This window comes from Macrotis lagotis, chromosome 2 (assembly GCF_037893015.1).
Source record: "Macrotis lagotis isolate mMagLag1 chromosome 2, bilby.v1.9.chrom.fasta, whole genome shotgun sequence".
Classification (NCBI taxonomy): Eukaryota; Metazoa; Chordata; class Mammalia; order Peramelemorphia; family Peramelidae; genus Macrotis; species Macrotis lagotis.
In genome coordinates, this window is record NC_133659.1 from 235778847 (window position 1) to 235797314 (window position 18468).

General features: G+C 38.9%; 1 protein-coding gene across 6 annotated transcripts in view; it reads left to right on the forward strand.

Annotated features, from left to right (window-relative positions):
* B3GNTL1 (UDP-GlcNAc:betaGal beta-1,3-N-acetylglucosaminyltransferase like 1) overlaps positions 1-18468 on the forward strand; it is a 211678-nt gene that overhangs the window by 75865 nt on the left and 117345 nt on the right. For 3 of the 6 annotated variants that reach the window (XM_074225202.1, XM_074225198.1, XM_074225199.1), the window contains one exon: positions 3689-3763. In XM_074225202.1, coding sequence (XP_074081303.1) covers positions 3689-3763 — 75 coding nt within the window. Of the gene's footprint in view, positions 1-3688; positions 3764-9357; positions 15835-18468 lie in introns of those variants that run through there. The other 3 variants (XR_012476024.1, XM_074225200.1, XM_074225201.1) reach the window with 3 other exon arrangements.

An 18468-nucleotide genomic window follows, 5' to 3' on the forward strand; every position in this document is an offset into this window, starting at 1 on the left:
TCCTGACTCCAGGGCTGGTGCTTTATCCACTACGCCACCTAGCTGCCCCTAAAACTATTTTGATTTGGAGAAAATAAAACAGAACCTTTTAATCCCAGATTCTTTTCACTGATTCGGCCATGCATTTGATGTCATTGAGGGCAACCAGGTGGCTCTGGCCTTGAAGTCTGGAGGACTGGAGTTTGAATCCAGCCTCAGGCACTTGATCTTTCTAGCTGTTTGACCTTGGGCAAGAGACTTAACCCTGATTGCCTCGCATTCAGGGCCATCTCCAGTCATCCTGATTCATGTCTGGCCACTGAACTCAGATGGCTCTGGAGGAGAAAGTGAGGCTGGTGAGGGGTCTTGTCATGTTTTTCTGAAACTACCCCCTCGTCATTTCCTACAACACAATCATATGCCGTACTTCATCACAATCATGTCACGACTTGTTCATCCATTTCCCAATTGATGAATATCACCTCAATTTCCAATTCTTAGCCTCTACAAAAAAATCTGCTATAAATATCTTGTACATGTGGGTCCTTTACCTTTTTCTTTGATCTCTTTGGGATACAGATGTAGTAGTAGTATATCTAGATCAAAGGGTATGCACAGTTTTACAGCCATTTGGACACAATTCTAAGTTGTTCTTCAGAATAGTTGGACTATTGATTGTACAACCAAAAGTTCATTCATATATATATATGCTTATATTTCCTTCTTCTCCAGTAGTTATCATTCTTGTTGAACTTTTTTATTTTTTGGCAAGGCAATGGGATTAAGTGGCTTGCCCAAGGCCACACAGCTAGGTAATTATTAAGTGTCTGAGATCGAATTTGAACCCAGGTACTCCTAAGTCCAAGGCCAGTGCTGTATCCACTGCATCACCTAGCCACCCCTTGTTGAACATATGATTAAGTTTTTCTAGGTATTAAAACATTTCACCCTCATTATTATATTACTATTTTCGCTACAGTATGGGTAACTTTTCCTTTAGGTAAAAACATATTTTGTTATTATATGAGTATACATTAGGTATTGGTATGGCATTAGGTAGGTTATGGTATTTTCAAGCAAAATGTAATTTCTCTGCATATCTTTTTACCAAGTTCATATTTATTTGAAATCAAGATTGCTAGTCCCACTTTTTTATGGTGTCTTATTTCAAGTATATGTGAATCCTTGTGTTGTAGTTGTGTTTCTTATAAACAACATAGTGTTAGATTAAGCTTTCTAAAACATTTTGGTATCTTATTTTGTAGGTGAGTTCATTCCATTTACAAGCACATTTATGGTTATCATTTTTTTTTTAGCTTTTGTAAGGCAGTGGGGTTAAGTGGCTTGCCAAAGGTCACACAGCTAGATAATTTTTTAAAAAATTGAGGCCTCAGGTCCTCCTGACTCTAGGGTTGGTAATCTAGCTGTGCCATCTAGCTATCTCTTACCTTTATGATTAATTATGTATTGCCCTCAATCCTATCCTCTTATAATTTTTCCTCTTTCATCCTCCTCCTTCTTTATAAATAAGTAGATGGTGAAAGAGTGGGAGTTTTCTGTGACATTTATGATCTTATAAGTGAAACAGCCCATTTACTCTTTTATTTACTCTTGATTGAAGCTCTATACTCTTCCCTTTATCCTCTTCCTGATGCCACAGTTTTGCTCCCTCTTCCTTTTCTTTATTTTCTTTCCTACATTCTTCAAATTCCTCTCACCAGCATGGTAGTTTGTTTTATTTATGACTATTCTCTTAGACTTGAAACAACATACTTCATCATAGACTTTTTTTTACTGCTCTCTTATCTGTTCCCCTCCAATTTTCCCTTTGAGTTTTATGTAGAAACTGTAGAGGGAGGAGGGAGGTATAGAACACATGTATATAATTTTGTTCAATCCTGCTTTTTCTGGTACATAAAAAAGTGAGATTCATAGAATACCTATTCCTCCCACCTCTTCCTCCATGACTTCATCCTGATCCCAAGCAGGGAATGCTATAGCCTCTACAGTGAGATCACTTGCACTCCTTCCTCCAGAATTTGTTTTCACTTTGAGCTCTCTCTCCTGCTTATCTGTTTCAGTATCTCTAAGATTTTGGGGGTGCCTACTGTGGATTCCTAAGTTGAATGAGGGAATCTAGAATCAAATCAATAAGTATTTATTAAGTGCTTATATGATAGTTGCTGTTACTGACAGGTGCAAAGTGCTTGGACTACAAATAAAAGAAAAAAAAATAGTCCCCTGCCCTCAAAGGGCTTTCCTGGAATAGAAGGAAATAAGAAAGATAGAAAGTAGTAGGTAAAGGTATTCTTAGGAGAGGAGTGAAAGAGTGAGAATGTAGGTAGACCACAAACTTCCTTAAAATGGAAGTTATAGCAGGAAATCATCAATCAAAAAAGGAACTACAGGAGCAGAGGAATGTTTCAGAGTGAGACAGGTGCTGGGATTTGGAGAAGAGAGACTCCAGAAAGCCAGGAAATGTCATTCTGTGTGTCCTAAACCCCACTGGATTATTTTTAGGGGATTGGTATCTTCAGGAACTTAACATGACACTATCTTCCTACAGTCTATGCATCTTCCCCATATGCTCTTAGTCCACTTTGATCAGAAACTGTAAGATCACAATAGCAGTTTGCCTTTGAAAAACACTTTAAGGTTTAAATAATACAAAGTTGGTTGTTGGTTGTTGTCCTTTTTTTTTTAGGCTTTTTTTTTTGCAAGGCAATGGGGTTAAGTGACTTGCTCAAGGCCACACATCTAGGTAATTAAATGTCTGAGGCCAGATTTGAGCTCAGGTACTCCTAACTCCAGGGCTGGTGATCTATCCACTGCACCATCCTTTCTTCTTGAAGAGTACCAAAATGATACTAAGTTGAGGTCAAGGTACAATGGGTCCAACAGTGGCTGATCAGACTAATATGAGCTCAGGAGGCTCTGCCTATGGGCAATGAGGTAGTGAGTCTTGGAATTAGGAGGATCTGAGTTCAAATGTGAACTCAGACGCTTGACACTTATTAACTGTGTGATCTTGGGTAAGTCACTTAATCCTGATTGTCCAGGGCCAACTCCAGTCATCTTGATCCATATCTGGTCATTGGACCCAGTTGTCTCCAGAGGAGAAAGTGAGGCTGGTGATTTTGCACAGCCTCTCTCACTCAAATCCAATTCATGTACTTGTCATGACATCACTTACCAGATGTCTTAGTCTTCTTTGAGAATGAAGGATAAACAACAACTCCAACAACCACCATGTCAGGTCAAATATATATTTAGTTCAGATGAACATTCAGTCCATTTGGACTGAAGATGTCTCTAAATTTGTACATCTCACATTTCTTTTGAGCTACTGCAATTCTGCTTTGCTCATAAAACTTAGTGTGGGCACCTCATGTAGGACATTCCTTTGCTAGCATATCCTGTGTCACAAAATAGATTCTAAAGCTTCTCAGAGGGACCTTGAGAGTCCTCCAGTATTTCCATTTGCAGATGAGAAGGAATCTGAGGCTCAAAAAAATTGCTTGGCCACAGACAGCTTGTAAGTGTTTAGAACTAGATTCTTGGTTTTCTAAATCTTCAATCCAATGAACTTTTTTTTACTACTTTGCCCAAAGATAGAAGTCATTAGAAAAGTTTTTACCTTTTAGTTATCAACTAATATGTACAAATGACTGACCTGATAAATATCTGAATCTTTCTTAATGTATTATAGGAAAGACCGAAACCAAGGATTCCAATACGGCATTTCAAGGATGCTGACCCTCCTTTTGTGATTTGTGTAAAGCTGGTGAGTAGATATAATGAAACAATCATGCAAAAGTTCAGTAGTTAAAACATGTTATCTCCAAAGATCAATGAATAATTTTTCTTCTAACTCTGGTTCATCTTCACTGATTTCTTATTGTAGATTTCAAATTGGATGTCTCTTAATTTGAAATATCAAATTTAGCATACATTAATTATTTGTTCCAGTCATACCTGACTATTCATGACTCCATTTGGAGTTTTCTTGGCATAGATACAGGAGTGGCTTGCTATTTCCTTCTCCAACATCTCCCCATTTTACAAGTGAGTGAGGTAAATAGGGGTTAAGTGACTTGTCCAGGTTCATACAACTAGTAAATGTCTGAGGTCAAATTTGAACTGAGATCTTTCTGACTTCCAGACCTTACTTCTCTGCATTGAAAACTTAATCTATTCTACTAATCCCCCACTCTGTTTCTTAGCCAGGACCAGATTTTTTGTTTATGTTTTTTTTAGGTTTTTGCAAGGCAATGGGGTTAAGTGGCTTGCCCAAGGCCACACAGATAGGTAATTATTAAGTGTGCCGAGATCAGATTTGAACTCAGGTACTCCTGACTCCAGGACTGGTGCTCTATCCGTTGTGCCACCTAGCTGCCCCAGGACCAGATTGTTTTGATGATTACCACTTTATAATACAATTTAAGATCTGATATTGTGAGGCCTTCTTTCTTCACATTTTTTTTATCATTAATTTCCTTGATATTCTTGATTTTTTGTTTTTCCAAATGAACTTTGTTATTATTTTTTAACTCTTATCATTTTAAGAAAAATTCCATTTATTCCTATGCTTTCCAGTGTTTTTAACAAGAGTTAAATATGGGATTTTGAAAAAAATGCTTTTTTCTACATCTATTGTGGTCACAACTGAAAAACAACAAAACAAGAACTTGATGCTGAGGACCTTTACAAAAATGGCTCATTGTTATTTGATAATGAACAAGATTAGAATAGGTGTCTATGATCTTTGGCCCCAGTTATATCCTTGGCTCTTTTTGTGCCAGAAGGAATTGTGTAGAGGAAATTCAACATTTGGACTTTTACTCTGATTAACAAGCCAACGCTTAGTTTGTTATAGGATGTCAAGATATCAAAATGTTGACAAACTGATCACTGAAGATCATCAATGGCTTCAAGGTGGGGCTATCTTTTATAGTAACTTTAAGACAATTCAAGTAGCTTTATCTAAGAAGAAGAGTTTAAGACCTAGTTTAAAAATCCTTCCCAGGGTAGTAAGAATATAACAATTTTTGTAGGGAGGGATATGTGACAAAGAATAGTTAATGCAAAAAACTGCAGAGTTGACATCTCTTTCAAAGCCTTGCCCCAGCACTCATGGATAAGCAGGGCTGGTAACAATGCTCACTAAATCAACATAACTTTCATTATAATCACTCAAACTGCAGCCTTTTGGGTCAAGGTCAGTCATCTCTTTTCTTAGGACCTACTGTGAATTCCACCACGAGGACATAGGAGTGGCATTTAGAGTCCATGACTTTCCTTGAGTCATCAGGGGATGAAGGAATCCCTAGAATAAAATTCTTCTCCTTTCACAAAGGAGGCTTGGGCTTGATAATGGTCTTAAAGTTAGGACACCTGGGTTCAAGTTCAGTCTGTTAAATCAATTGTATGATGAGTCTTTGAACTCCATTATCTTCACTTGTAAACTAGCTACATAAGTAAGAAAGAAGCACTACAGCTCTCAATAAGCCATATTTTTTTAATCCTTCCATAAGGACAAATTTAAAAGCACCTGTTTCTCTTTTAAGGAACAATCATACAAAAGAAGGATTTGAGTTGGATTTAGCAACTTGGAATCAGGGATAGTCAGCCACTGGCACAGTATTCATGGTAAAGTTATTCCTATGAATATCTAGTAGCTGAGGGTTCTAGAGTCTGAGTGAATAAAGAGGTGTGATATGGAAAGTCATAGGTATCACGTGATAAAAAATAAGGCATCATAGAGGATGTGGGCTTGGAAATATTTGGCACAATTGGGGCTAGAACAGCTGGAATGAACTACCCTTTGTATTTTCTCACTACTGTAGTAGTAGTAGTTTAGTGGAAATAATTCCAGTCAGAAGACCCAAATTCAAATCCTAGCTTTATTGCCTGGGAAAGTCAATTAATTTATACAGTGATATAATAGGGTAAGATTTCAGCAAAGCTGAGAGGAACTAAAGAGACTTTGAAATATAAAGGAGGAAAGACTTTCATATAAAAAATAGATTACTCACTTTACCAAGAGTCTTAGGCTTGAATGGCTCAATTGTCTAATATATATAGAGGTTTGCCAGGCTAGCAAAGGCTGAATTCATATGATCATCTAAATAAGATCCCCAAAGGAGACTCTGATGAACAATTAAGCCAGTTGGGACTGATTACCCTGTTAGGCAAAGTGGAGTACCTTGCTGAAGGAAGGGTTATGAACTGGAAAGAGAGGAAGAAAGGTCTGATGTTCAAAGGGAGTCAAAGAAGAAAAGCTTCTGACGGTCCAAGTCTAAGGTAAATAAAACTGCTGTTCTGGCTAAACTATTTGAGCAAATAACTTTGTTAAAGAACACTCTCCTGGCTGATTGTCATGGGGAAGAACACTGGTAGGGACTCTTTTTTTTTAAAGTTTTTGCAAGGCAATGGGGTTAAGTGGCTTGGCCAAGGCCACACGGCTAGGTAACTATTAAGTGTCTGAGGCCAGATTTGAACTCAGGTACTGGTGACTCCAGGGCTGGTGCTCTATCCACTGCGCCACCTAGCTGCCCCTGGTAGGGACTCTTGATGAGGAGATTCCATAGTATCTGTTTGGAGATTCTGCCAGTGCTAGTCTGAATTAGGGAAAAGGGGTGACCCCAGAGGGAGGCTATCATAGATCCATTTGATCCTAAGATTGTGATAATAACTAGGTCATAGAAAGATGGTAAGAAAAAAGTGCTTGGTAAACCTTAAAGTAGGAGAACACCAAGAGACTCATGGATTACATGGATTGATTTCTAGAGGCCTGTGAACTTCACTGAAAAAAAAATAAATCTTTTTTTATCAACTTCGAAATTAAATTTAGAATTTGTTTCCATTTTTAAAGCTATTTTGAGAAGTCCATCGGGTTCATCAAAATTATGTCCATGACATACAAAAAGGTTAATCCCTGACTTAATGAAATCTATGAATATTTTGTTACTATTATAGGGCACAACAAATGCTGCTCTAATTCTATCTAGGGATTGCTACTCTAACAAGCCCCAGCTACCTTTCCTAGGATACAGAAGTGTAAGGGCAAGGGCTTGATACAATTGCCCTCAGTCCTTCACTATGGAATAGATTTGGTAGCATAACATTAACTAGCTAGGGGGCGGGCTTCATTATTATTCACTTAAGCAGATGTTTTAATTGGCCAGAACTTGAGCACAGATTTATTTGTAGTCTGCTTAACGTAGGCTTTACTTTCTTCTATCTGCCAGGTCTATTTTCTGTGTTTTAGGCAAAAGAGTTGTGTCTTGTGAGGCAGATTGGCACAAATTACGTGTATACTCAGCCAGGTTAAAGATCTGAGACTTTGTTCCACTTATATGAGAAGCTTCACTTAAGAGTGTTGGTTTTCCAGGCTTGGGGGTGGTGGGTGGGGTATTTGCATAGTTTCTTGGGGGCACTATAATTAGTGCATAAGCATTATGCCACTGAAGGTCTAAGGAGCCATATGATAGAAGGGAGATCATTTGGTGCTGTGTATTCAATTAAATAAGCCCATATGCTTACTGACTGTCCTAGGGTAGACCTGTAAGCCTTTTATGTTGTTTTTAATTTCTTTCCTCCTTCCCTCTCTGCCCCACAATATTTTGACTCCATTATTATGAAGTAAGTAAAATCTAAGGAACTAACTATATGTCTTTTAAAACTTTTTTAAAATCTTATTTTTCCAAATGACTTTTTTCATTTTTTTTTTTTACAATTTTTAGTTTCAAATTCTCTCTCCCTCTCCCTCTCCCCTCTCATTTTGATATCACTGTATGCTGTTGTTCATTTTGTTGTATCTGACTCCATATGACCCCATAGACTTTTTTTTCCCTTGGAGTTTTCTTGGCAAAGATATTGGAGTGATTTGCCATTTCCTTCTCCAGTGTATTCTCATTTATAGATGAGGAAATAAGACAAATAGGCATTAAGTGACTTGCCCAGGGTCATTTAGCTAGCAAGTGTGTAAAACCAGATTGACTCACATCTTCTTCATTTGGGTAGTTAAATGACTTGGTGGATAGAATGTGGCCTGGAGTCAGGAAAACGCATCTTCCTGAATTCAATTCTGATTTCAGCATATAGTAGCTCTGTGACTCTGGGCAAGCCACTTAATTCCTCTTATTTCAGTTTCTTTATCTATTAAATGAGTTGAAGAAAGAAATGCTCCAGTATCTTTTCCAGGAAAACCTCAAATAGAGTCACACAAAGATGGCTGAAATGACTCAACAACAGCTTATTGACTCTGGACCCAGCACTCTTAACAATTGTACCATGGAGCTGATCCCTATATAAATCTAAAACACTACATAAATGTGACTATTAACATTACAACAGTAATATTAAAAAGCATGCTCAACTTGGAATCAGAGGACCTGGATATGAATCTTACCTCTGACACTCTAACTTCTGAGAAGGTATTTCATTGATCTGTTCCTCACTTTCCTCATCTATCAAATGAGAAAGTTGAATCCTTAAGGTCTCTTCCAGTTCTGAATTTTAAATCATTACAGAAGTGAGATCTTGTCGTCAGTAGATGACTGGTAGTCAGATGATGGCAATTTAAATTCTGGTTCTGTTAATTACTAGCTTTATATTGTTATTATTGTTGTTCAGTCCTTCAGTTGTGTCTGACTGTATGGACTAGGACCTTCTAACCTCCAGTTTCTCTAGAAGTCTGCCCAAGTTCGTGTTTATTGTTACCACGATACTATCTATCCATCTCATCTTCTACTATCTCCTTTTCCTTTAGCTTTCTTTTTTTTTTAATGTGTGTGGTCTTTTTTTTTAGGTTTTTGCAAGGCAAATGGGGTTAAGTGGCTTGCCCAAGGCCACACAGCTAGGTAATTATTAAGTGTCTGAGACCAGATTTGAACCCAGGTACTCCTGACTCCAAGGCCGGTGCTTTATCCACTACCACCTAGCCGCCCCTTTCTTTAGCTTTCAATCTTTCCTAACATCATGGCCTTTTCCAATGAATTCCATCTTCTGTGACCAAAGAATTTAAGCACCAGTTTCAGTATTTGACCTTCAAGTGAATTTTATGAACATAAAATTATGGGCATAAACTTTATGGATATGGGCAATTCACTTACCTTGCATACCTGTTCTCATCTAAAAATAAGGGATTTTAACTAGATGATCTCTATCATCTTGCAGTGGGCAGAATAAAGCTGGAAAGCCTAAAAGTTGCAGAAGTATAAAATTTTAGAAATATAAGGATTCTAAGTGAGAGAGAGAATGGCTCTGTTGCCATGCATCCAAGCTCCTAAGTATGAATGTGTTCATGTTTTATCTTTGTAAAGCTACACAAGCTTTCTCCCCTTTGCCTTAATAGGTTTTTGTTTTTCTCACTAGGATCTTACAGGTGGAATATTTGAAAAAAACTTGGAGTCACTGAATCTACAGGAAGGCCTAGATTATCTTCATTTCAGTTGAATGTCATTTTTTTTTCAATAACAGCTACAAAGATCCAGTTAAAAGGAGCCTTAGAAAATGGAATTATTCTAGCCCTAGGCAGGAAGTAAAGAGGAACTATACTTCAAATCCAGCAGCAGATTTCACCTGCATTATTGTGGAAAGAGTGGCATTTTGGAACTACCTCATATGTGCTGTTTCAGCAGGAAAAATCTGAATGATAAATCAACTTTACCCTATCCTCTCCAACTGAAAGTAGAGAGGAAGGGAGCCTCAGGAACACTGAATTTTTTTGTAGAAGGTAAGGCAGCTACTGCATACTGTGAAGACATTAATAAATGCTGAACTAAAATATAACTTGTTCCCAACCCATTTAATGGTTCAAAAATAAGAAAGATAAACCAGAATAATGCATTGAGCACTAGATGTGGAGTCAGGAGGCCTGGATTTAGATCTTCCTTGAGGTTTCTTCTTGCTGTGTATGATCCTGGTGAAGGTCATTTAACCTCTCAGGACTTGTTTCTTCTTCTATAACAATTCCATTATCTACTTCACATACCCACCAGGAGTTATTGAAAAACATTTTCATATTTTTGTCCTTGAAGAGTAATAATTAAAAGAGTTGAATGGGAACTTAAAAGAAAACTTGTTTGTCCCAAAGTAAGAAAGAGAATATAAGAACAAGCAGGGGAAGAGGGGCTGTTATAGCAGAGTGCCCCTCTAAATGCCATGCCAATATAAATACACTGCCTGAGCACTGGGAGAAAGAATACCTTGAACTGAATGGAATTGAAAATATGTTGCTACAGGCCCCTGTTCTGGTATGTTGTTGAAAGGATTTGTGTTCAGGTATAGCTTGAATAAGTTGAGGTCCCTTTCCAACTCTGCAAATTTGTGATTCTAAAATTTGTCAGGTATGTGGGCACTGACTATACAGAAATACGAAAAAATGGAGGAACTTCCTGTAGCCTGGACTGTTTGATGAGCCATAAAGACCTTCAGTTGAAACTTCAGAGTGATCTTTTCCAAGGAGTCAGCTTCAAGAGAGTGGATTCTCTGGGTAAAGGAGCAAATGTAATTTGTTGGAAAGTTGGCAGAATGCAGATGTTAACAAAACAACAAAACTGTATCTAAGAGATGAGGAGTTACCTCTTCCTATTTTGACGACTACTGTAATCTCAGAGTAGAAAGTGACAGAAATGACTCAATTTCACCAGACAAAAGCTGTCAAGGAAGAAGTACAGACAAGGGAGCCTAGAAGAGAATACTGTCATGGAGAAGGAAAGTGCCAGAATTTTGCTGGTAGCCTTCAAAGGATCAGTGCATAAAAACTACAGATGGTTTGTAGGTGGTTGTTTGGGGGATGATACCCCTGAGGTTAAGTGTAATAGAAAGATCTTTAATTTGAAGCCAGAATAGTAATGAACAGGACTGATTCACAGAAGAGGGTGTTGTAGAAGAAATTCTATCTAATTTTTTAATATTAAGAAAATGTTAATTGTGCCTGTCTGTATTTTCTTGAGGGCTTCCATAAGCCCAATCAGATGTAAATTGTTCAATGTAACTTCATTGTTAAATGTAAATTTGCTCAGATAAGGGCAACCTCTGCTCCCCTTCCCCAGCTTCCTGCCTCTCACTTTTCTCTGACTTTTCCAGCACAGGAATTGGGCTAGACTATTTTTTTTTTGCAAGGCAAACAGTTTGCCCAAGGCCACACAGCTAGGTAATTAGTGTCTGAGGCTGGATTTGGACCCAAGTACTCCTGACTCCAGGGCCTGTGCTCTATCCACTGTGTCACCTAGCCACCCTTGGGCTAGACTATTAAAGTTTGGTCCATATTTTCTTCTGCCACTGAATTCACACACTTGAGCCCAGCCACTTTTTTTTTTTAGGTTTTTTGCAAGGCAAACAGGGTTAAGTGGCTTGCCCAAGGCCACACAGCTAGGTAATTATTAAGTGTCTGAGACGGGATTTGAGCCCAGGTATTCCTGACTCCAGAGCAGGTGCTTTATCTACTGCACCACCTAGCCGCGCCCCCCCAGCCACTTCTTATGGCTATTTTCCTTTTTCTCTTTTCCTCAGGCATTCTCCCCAGGACTTTGTTTTTCATCCTGTCCTCAAGCAATTTATTGTCTCTCTAGAAAAAAAGTTTAATCTGTGAATTTTGCAGGCTTGTGAAATAAAAATCCTGAGCTTTCTTACCTTCAGGGCTAGTCATGAGTTTTTCATTTTCAAGTACCCTGATCTTTGTGGTAGCACCCATTTCCCTGTCATCCTATTGATGACCATGAGGGGATATGAATCTGACCTGGGCTCAGACTTCTAGAAGGTGAGGTACCCCTGGTTTTCTAGTCTCTTCCCTTGTTTCTGTCCCTTATCTCTGGAGTAATTACTTATCTATTGATTCCCCTGCCTTGATTTGGCTAATCTGTTCCGTCTTCACTTTCCCTCCTCTTACAGAGAAACGACTTCTTGGAATTCAGCAGTCTGGGTGCCAAGAATTGTGTTAATCCAATGACTGTAAGGAGAAAGTCTCAGCTACTCTGTCAGTCTCAGTCTATGTGTTTCCTTTCACTCTCCTTTTTTTTTTCCCCTTTCACTGTGAGAGAGGAGAAATGGAACCTTTCTTTTTATTTTATTTTTTCTTTTTTTTTAAAGAAAGATTTTATTTATTTTGAGATTTACAATTTTCTCCCATTCTTGCTTCCCTCTCCCCACCCCCCATAGAAGGCTGTTAGTCTTTATATTGTTTCTATGGTATACATTGATCTAAGTTGAATGTGATGAGAGAGAAATCATATCCTTAAGGAAGAAAAATAAAGTGTAAGAGATTGCAAAATTACATAATAGGATAACGGTTTTTCCCCCCTAAATTTAAGGTAATAGTCTTTGGTCTTTGTTCAAACACCACAATTCTTTCTCTGGATACATATGGTTTTCTCCATTGCAGATAACCCAACCAAAATTGTCCCTGATTATTGCACTGATGAAATGAGCAAGTCCATCAAGGTTGATCATCATCCCCATGTTGCTGTTACAGTTTAAAATGTTTTTCTGGTTCTGCTCATCTCACTCAGCTCAGGAATCTTTCTTTTTAAAAAAACTCTCTCCTCCCTTTTGCAGCATCTGCCCTGCCCTGGGACTGTGGTGGGGAGGGGGGCAGGGAGGGATCCATACCCTGGGGCCCCAGAAACTGCTAATTCTTGCCCCAGGTGAAGTGACATCCTGATTGCACTTCTTCAGTATCTAGGGTAAGTTTTTTAAGTCTACCCTAAGCCTGAGGTTGTCTGAGGGAATCCCTGCTCTGTATACCTTCTCCCTGGTTTGGGGTATAGCCTTTCCCAGGTTTACCCAAGTAGTCACTCAACCCCACATCCCAGCACTAGGGCTTTAAAGTGAGCCTGCCCACATGTCTGGGAGTGCAAACTGGAGGAGAGCCCTGTCCTTGGGGGGGAGGCAGAGCAGCCAACCTGATCTCAAACCTGGGATTGTCACAAAGGGTTTTCTATAAATTAATGCCTTGTCATTAATTGACTGAAAGAGTAAATTGTTTCGGAAGTTTTCAAACATTTTTAAAATAAATGAAAAGAACTATATGGGAACTGATAATCCAAAGTTAATTTTTGAACTTTTTCTGGGACTGGGGAATTGAGATTCAAGCTCAGTTAAGCTGTGTTCTAATAAGAAATGGAATAAAGCTAAATCTTAACATCAGTCTGCTACATTTATAAATCCATACAATGAACTAGTATAATGAAATAAATGTTTTAAAATGTGAAGCATGGGATTAACTGCTTTTTGGTTGACATATTTATTACTATCTTTTCAATTAGATAACTGGATTTGATTTTTGATGCATTTAACAGGGGCAGCTAGGAATGGAATCAGAAGGACCTGAATTCAAATCTTGCCTCCGAGACTTAATAATTACCTAGCTATATGACTTTGGGCAAGTCATTTAACCCCATTGCCTTACCAAAAAAGCTCTGCAAAAACAAACAAAAGAATGTATTTAACTGCATCAAGAATTTTTAATTACTGATTGGCTGTTTGAAATCTTAATATGTTATAAATGAATGAAAAGAAAAACCTGCTAGAGTGAGAGAAAATTGTACATTTTATTCACAACTTGCAAGATACACCTTACAGGTACCTCACCTAGGTGTGAGGCACGAATTGGTCTTGGAACCTCAGGTAATTTATGGTCTTCAGAAACTCTTTTTCCTCCCTCTTGGATGTTCATAGGCTCACAGAGTTTGAGTTACAATCTAAGAGGTCCACCCATTCCATGACATGCCCCTAATATGATTCCCCCCCCACACACATCATAAGATGCATATGCTAATGAACCCAATTTGAGATTAATATCTGTGGAAGCTTTTTAAAGCAAGTCACACACCTTGCTAGCCGTGAAACAATATAGAATGGTATTTTTTTATTTATTCCTTTAATTAAATATAACTACTTCAAAATTCAAACCACTTGGCTTGGTAAAATTTACCTAATATAATAGGCTCCTTAAAAGCTCAACTCAGTCATCAGATGAGTTGCTTCTGGTTCTTTTCTGACTGAAAAGCTGAGCTCCTTTGTCTCTGAAGTTGGTGGTTTACATTTGAAAGTAGAGGTGTTTGTGTATAAAAAAACTTAATTTAACCAAGAGAAAGTGATATTTGGAAGCTTTGTTATGAATATTTTTGTGTAACATTTTCATGTCTAAGCTAATTTATTATAATGATCATCTAATATTGATCATAATTGTATCCAATCTATTTTATTTAAGGAGACTCCAGGACAAGAGTATTTTCTTGGAGGTCTATGATATGAGGTTTTAGAATGTAAGAGGTATGTTATAATGTCTGTATTCTCTGGTAATCTAAAGCTTTTGTATATGGACAGATTCTCTCAAACTAATCTTTTGGGAATTTAAAATTGTGCTGTTGATAGCTAACAGAATGAATGAATTGAGATTTCATCTAATAAGTTAGTTCTTTACCTTGTGAATTGTAGAAGGCCAGAGAATAAATGGCCAGCAATTTCTCTAGGTCTTTTTGACCCGGAAAGTTTGTGAAACTTTTTTCTTCTACTATGGGGTTATAAAAGAGAATATATGTATATAGTACATATATGTAAACATATGTATGTGTGTATGTACATATGTGTTTATGCATGACTATAGTAACTTAATATTTGCTATTTGAAAATAAGATAAGGTGGGAAAATGTATCTATTTGAAATTTTTGTTAACTGGATGGGATGATTTATTGTTCCATCTCTAAATAAAGTACCTGGCATAAACCAGTTAGTTGTTATTGCTCTTGTTTCAAGTAATATTAATTTTCTTGGTTCCTGGTAAGAAAGGCTGATTTCTCTTGCCAGTACTCAAAATATACAACTTTGCCACTAGGTTAAGAAGTCAGGATTTCAGATTTCTTCCTCCTATGTTAATTGCAAACTCAGAAAGACAATGGTCAGGATCTTGGAGGACTCCTCCTGCCCTCAAGCTGCATTGAAAAGTTCAGATAGAGATAACAACTAATCAATCGTGATGGGCTTTGAAGAGTAATTGGGCAACTTAATATTGTGTACCAGTGAAAAGGAAGGTTAACAGTTTTCTTTGTAGATGAGGAGTTTTTATCAGTTATGTTATCAACTTTTGTAACTGCCTTAATTTCCCTTCACTTTTATTTAAAGCTATAAGCTATTTGGAGTTAGTATAATGATATTAAAGACTGAAATTGATAATTGATTATTCTGAGGGATAATGAGGGGAAGTATCAAAGGTCATGACCCCTCTCTGGGATCCCTGAAATTTCTTTTTTTTTTTTGATTCTCAATTTTATTTTTTTTTCCAATTACATGAAAAGTTTTCAACATTCTTTTTTTATTCTCATTTTGTACAAATGTTTTTTTACATTAATAAAATATTCTTGTTTACATGTAAACAAAATACCCCATCCTCCCCCATGAATATAGATAGACTTGCTTGGGCGAAAAAAATAAAGGGGAGAGAAAAAAATTAAAATAAAAAAATAATAGTAATAATTGTATGTATGGCCAGGTGGCGCAATGGACAAAGCACCAGCCCTGGAGCCATGATCACCGGAGCCCATATGCAGCATCGTAAACCCAACCATCACCCAGCTGTGTGACATGCAAGGCACCCGATCCCCACTGCCTTGCAAAAAGCAAAAAGAAGGAAAAAAAAAAGACCCAAAATAAAATAAAATAGTAATGATAGTAGGGGTGGCTGGGTGGCAGACAGAGCATTGGCTCTTGAGCCAGGAGCACCTGGGTCCAAATCCAGCCCCAGACACCCAAAGATCACCCTGCTATGTGGCCCCAGGCAGGCCACCCAGCCCCACTTGCCCTGCACCCTCCCCCAAATAATAATAACAAAAAATGTGCTTCAGTCTTTGTTCCAACACCATCAACTCTGTCATGGGTGGATCACATTCTTTATGATAAGTCCATCACAAAAGTTACTTCCATATTTTTCCAACGTTGCCATTGCTGATCGCAACTCCCTCCTTTCTTATTTCTCCACTACCATGCACTCTATTTTCTCTCTCCTTTCACTATGACTCTGCTGTAGGGTCACTGAGTGGCTCAGCAGACAGATCCCTAGTCCTGGGGCCAAGAAGCCCTGAGCCCCCATACCTCCCCTTAGGCCCAGAATCCACCTGGCCCTATGGTCCTGGGCAGGCCTTCCAATCCCATACCGTTGCATGAAGTAAGAAAGAAAATGTGTTATATCTGACCACTCTCCCCCCATGGTCCATCCTCTCCTCCATTATTCACATCCCCACCCCTTCCCCCTGCTCCCCCCTCCTTCTTACTCCAGTTGTCTATACCCCATTGAGTATATTTGCTGTTTCCTCTCCTAGCCATCTCTGATGAGAGCAAAGGTTCCCTCATTCCCCCTTGCCTCCCCCCTTCCATATCATTGCAATAGCTCATTGTAATAAAAAAATCTTACTATGTGAAATATCTTGGACTATTCCCCCCTTTCCATTTTCTTTCTCCCATTCCATTTCTCTTTTTTTCTATTGACTCCATTTTTACACCATATTTTATCTTCAAATTCAGCTTTCTCCTGTGCTTCAACTATAAAAGCTCCCTCTACCTGCTCTATTAACTGACATGGTTCATATGAATATTATCAGTATCATTTTTCTATGCAGGAATACATGCAGTTCATCCTCATTAAGTCCCTCATATTCCCCCCCCTCTCCTCCAATCTCCATGCTTCACCTGAGTCCTGTATCTGAAGATCAAACCTTCTGTTCAGCTCTGGTCATTCCAACAGGAACATTTGAAATTCCCCTGGTTCATTGAAAGTCCATCTTTTTCCCTGGAAGAGGACATTCAGCTTTGCTGGGTAGTTCATTCTTGGCTGCATTCTAAGCTGTTTTGCCTTCCAGTATTTTGTATTCCAAGCCCTACGAGCTTTCAATGTAGTTGCTGCTAAGTCCTGTGTGATCCTGACTGCAGCTCCACGATATTTGAACTGTGTCCTTCTGGCTGCTTGTAATATTTTCTCTTTGACTTGGGAGTTCTGGAACTTGGCTATAATATTCCTAGGGATTGGTTTTTTGGGATCTCTTTCTCTGGGGGATCGGTGGATTCTCTCCATTTCTATTTTGTCCTCTGCTTCTAGAATATCAGGGCAATTTTCCTGTAGTAATTCTTTGAAAATGATGTCAAGGCTCTTTCTGATCATGACTTTCAGGTATTCCAATAATTTTTAAATTATCTTTCCTAAGTCTGTTTTCCATATCAGTTGTTTTTTCAATGAGATATTTCACATTTTCTAATAATTTTTCATTTTTTTTGGTTTTGAAGTATTGATTCCTGATTTCTGTTAAATTCATCAATCTCCCTGAATTCTATTCTTTGTCTGAAGGATTTGTTCTCCTCAGAGAGTTTTCTTATCTCTTTTTCCATCTGGCCAATTTTGCTTTTTAAAGCATTCTTCTCCTCAGTAACTTTTTGAACTGTTTTATCCATTTGACCTAAGCTGGTTTTTAGCATGCTATTTTCTTCAAGCATTTTTTTGGATTTCCTTGACTAAGCTGCTGACTTCATTTTCATGTTTTTCCTGCATCTCTCTCCTTTCTTTTCCCAGTTTTTCTTCCAACTCCCTCATTTGATTTTCAAAGTCTTTTTTGAGCTCTATCATAGCCTGAGCCCAATTTCTGTTTTTCTTGGAGTCTTTAGATGCAGGAGCTTGTGCTTCCTCATCTTCAGACTGAGTATTTTGATCCTTCTTGGGCTCATTTGCAAAATATTTCTCAATAGTCTTCCTTTTGTTTCTCTGCTTGCTCATTTTCTCAGCCTGGGCCTGGTTTGGGGTGCTTCCTGAGCTTTTGGGACACTCCCACAAGGGTCTCAGTGTGTGAGGCTCTGTCCTTCCTCCTGGTCTGTGAATGACAGTAAGCATCCCCCTCTGCCACGGTGCCGATGTGGGGGGGCCCTGCTGTTCTATGGGGGGGCCTAGACTGCCATCAGGATCTGAATGTGGTCAGAGCCCCAGAGTCCTGTTCCAGGGGCAGAGGACAAAGCTCTGCAGTCTCTCTTCACTCTCCCCCCTCAGCTCAATGGGCTCATGCCCTTGGGGGCTCCTGCTTACCGGCTCTGCCTGCTTCTGTTTCCAGCTCTGGGCTGCAGAAAGACCAAGCTGTTCCCTGTGTGCCCTGAGGGCTGGGCTCCAAGTGCTCGCTCTGGCAGAGGTCCTCCACTGTTCCCCCACTTTGTGCCCGGTGCTCCTAGGGGTGCAGCTCAGGAGACTCCCCTGCTGCTGAGACTCCCAGTGCCCTGGGGCTGCCTCCGGGAGCCTGAAGTTCTTTGGCTCTGGTGGGCCACCCCTCTGGCAGGCCAACCCTCTGGCAGGCCGCCCCTCCGACCCCAGGGAGCAGAGCCTTTCTGCTCTTTTCCAGGTTACCTTGAGTAGGAGAACTGCCTCACTGGGTCCTTTTGTGGGTTCTGTCTCTCGAAAGTTTAGTTAGAGTCCTTAGCTGATGAGTTTTATCAGAGAGCTCCTAAGACTCGATC